The sequence below is a fragment of the Arachis ipaensis genome, chromosome B04, assembly GCF_000816755.2.
Source record: "Arachis ipaensis cultivar K30076 chromosome B04, Araip1.1, whole genome shotgun sequence".
NCBI lineage: Eukaryota > Viridiplantae > Streptophyta > Magnoliopsida > Fabales > Fabaceae > Arachis > Arachis ipaensis.
In genome coordinates, this window is record NC_029788.2 from 128,593,474 (window position 1) to 128,595,833 (window position 2,360).

At 30.8% G+C, this 2,360-nt stretch overlaps 2 protein-coding genes across 2 annotated transcripts in view; both read right to left on the reverse strand.

Annotated features, from left to right (window-relative positions):
* LOC107635393 (UDP-glycosyltransferase 83A1) overlaps window positions 1-995 on the reverse strand; it is a 2,310-nt gene extending 1,315 nt beyond the window's left edge. Inside the window, exon 1 of the mRNA XM_016338864.2 lies at window positions 188-995. Within this exon, the coding sequence (XP_016194350.1) occupies window positions 188-683 (496 nt within the window). The 5' untranslated portion in view covers window positions 684-995. The remainder of the gene's footprint in view (window positions 1-187) is intronic.
* The window catches only part of LOC107635396 (UDP-glycosyltransferase 83A1), a 2,473-nt gene continuing 1,383 nt past the window's right edge, over window positions 1,271-2,360 (reverse strand). The window contains exon 2 of the mRNA XM_016338867.2: window positions 1,271-2,223. Coding sequence (XP_016194353.1) covers window positions 1,361-2,223 — 863 coding nt within the window. The 3' untranslated portion in view covers window positions 1,271-1,360. The remainder of the gene's footprint in view (window positions 2,224-2,360) is intronic.

Here is a 2,360-nt window from a genome sequence, read left to right on the forward strand (position 1 = left end):
AATAAGATAACTGAATATAGGCTATTTCAAATTGATTTTTTATTATATCTTAAATTTTTTTGTTTGATTTTACAGTAAATGAAAATAAACTTAGGATATGAAAAATGATAGGTAGAAGTTAAATAAACACAAGCTAAAAAGTAAAGAAAATTACTGTGACAAAAATAAGTAAATATACTATTCTTACCATCTGAATCAATAATTCCATCATGCATGAATCTTGGGATACAATAAAGGGAGGCTGAAGTAGTTGCTGAGAATGGAAAGAGAAAAGCTCCTTTGATTCCAAATTTGTGAGCAACTTGCAAGGCCCAACCCATACTAATTGTGACAACAATGCAAGTGATTTTATTATTAACATCCAAGGTATTGATATCTTCTATGAGCTTTGGAAGCAAAAGAGGCATGGATCTTTCCATAGAGACAAGCAATTTCACAATATCACTTCTATCATCTTCAGGGTCCAAACCATCTGGGAGAGTCACAAAATTTATGTTTGAACAACCTTTGAGGTTGTTGTCTTCTGCATAACCAGCAGAAATTTTAGCCCTTTTGTGGCTGAACTCAGTGTGTAGGAAAGTGACCTTGCAACCATGTTTGGTTAGAACATTAGAGAATTGTGTTAGGGGATTAATGTGTCCTAACACCGGAAATGGTATAACAAGAAAGTGAGGGATTCCCATTTTGCAAATGAAAAATGTTTTGCTTAGAGAAAGAGAGAATAAATAAGTATATGCTATTGTTGAGAGTAGCTATATGATATTATGATGAATCCATTGTATATATATATGCAATTAAAAATTATGTATTGCACAAAACATGGCCCTGAAAACAGGGGATTGGTCCAAAGACTCGAAGCACAAGACTTCTTACTTAGAATTTTTTTTATAAAAATTAATTTAAAATAGTTGTCCTATGTCATCTAGCAACTAAGTTCAAATTGGTTATTTGGGAACATAGTTACATGATTTCACTAATTAGGTATTATACTGTGTATCAATTTGCATATTAATTTATGTGTGTATTAAAATATTATATATGTATATTTTTTACATAAAATATTTTACATATCGTGTATTGCATACTGTATATTCTTTTAGAGTCTAAACATATTACCTTCCATATAATTATAACTATGTTTTAGTTTAACTAAAAAAATGTTTAATATATTTTTTTGACAAGAAAATACTTTTGTTAAAAATAATACAAGAAAATCACACAAAACCATATCTTAGTAGTGTTTAGTTCTAGATAATTTTGTGTTCAAAGATTCAAATATAATGAATTTTCAAATTAAACAATAATACACTGAAAACAAATCCAAATTAACTTCCAAATTATTATACATATCATTGTATTACTATTTTGCCCAATTGACAAATTTTTCAAGATTTTTTGAAGATTGGCCACCTTCACCTAGGTTTTTCCTAGTCACTTCCTTCAATTTTGAAGACCTTTCTCTTATGCCTTCATCACCAAGTAATTGCTCCACCTTCTTCCTTATCTCTTCTTTTGATATGAATCCATTTTCATCCTTGACTAATTCCATTCCAACTTTCCACACATCACAAATATATGATTTATTCCAAAACTGATCAATAAAAAATGGCCAACACAAGAAGGATACTCCACTATATACACCTTCAATAGTAGAATTCCAACCACAGTGACTTATGAAGCAAGAAATAGCAGCATGTTGCAATATTTTCTTTTGTGACACCCAACTAACAATTTTACCTTTATTTCCATGAAATTCATTTGGAAATGCATTATTTTTATCATCATTAATACCTGGTCTTACAACCCAAAGAAAAGGCTTGTCAATGAGATCAAGTGCAAGTGCTAGTTCTTTGAATTGGTTGGATTCCAATACAGCTAAGCTACCAAATGAAACATATACAACAGATTGAGGTTGTTGTTGGTCCAACCATTCTAAGCATGTTGTGTCCTCTTGCCAAAATGAAGAACTTTTGTTGTTGTTATTGTTGTCACTTTCCATCAATGGTCCAATTGATAGGAACCTTGGTGATATGGATAATGCTCCTGGCTCAAGATCATAGGCACTATTACAAAGCCACCACTCTGCTAATAACTCCATAGTTTTCATTTCTTGCACAAGGTGCTTGAAGAACTCATTGCCTAAATTACACCATAAGACATGTTTAGGGTTCATCTTTGGCATATTTGGGGCAATTTGAATTTCTTGTGATTTGATGGGGTTTCCTGCATTAGCAAAATAAATTTAAGAAAATATATAGAGTTTTACTCAGTACTAATTAATAACTCAAGTATATAAATAAAGGGATATAAAAACAAAAAGTAAAAAAAAGGGGGGGGGGGAATTAAAAAAGAAAAAAAAA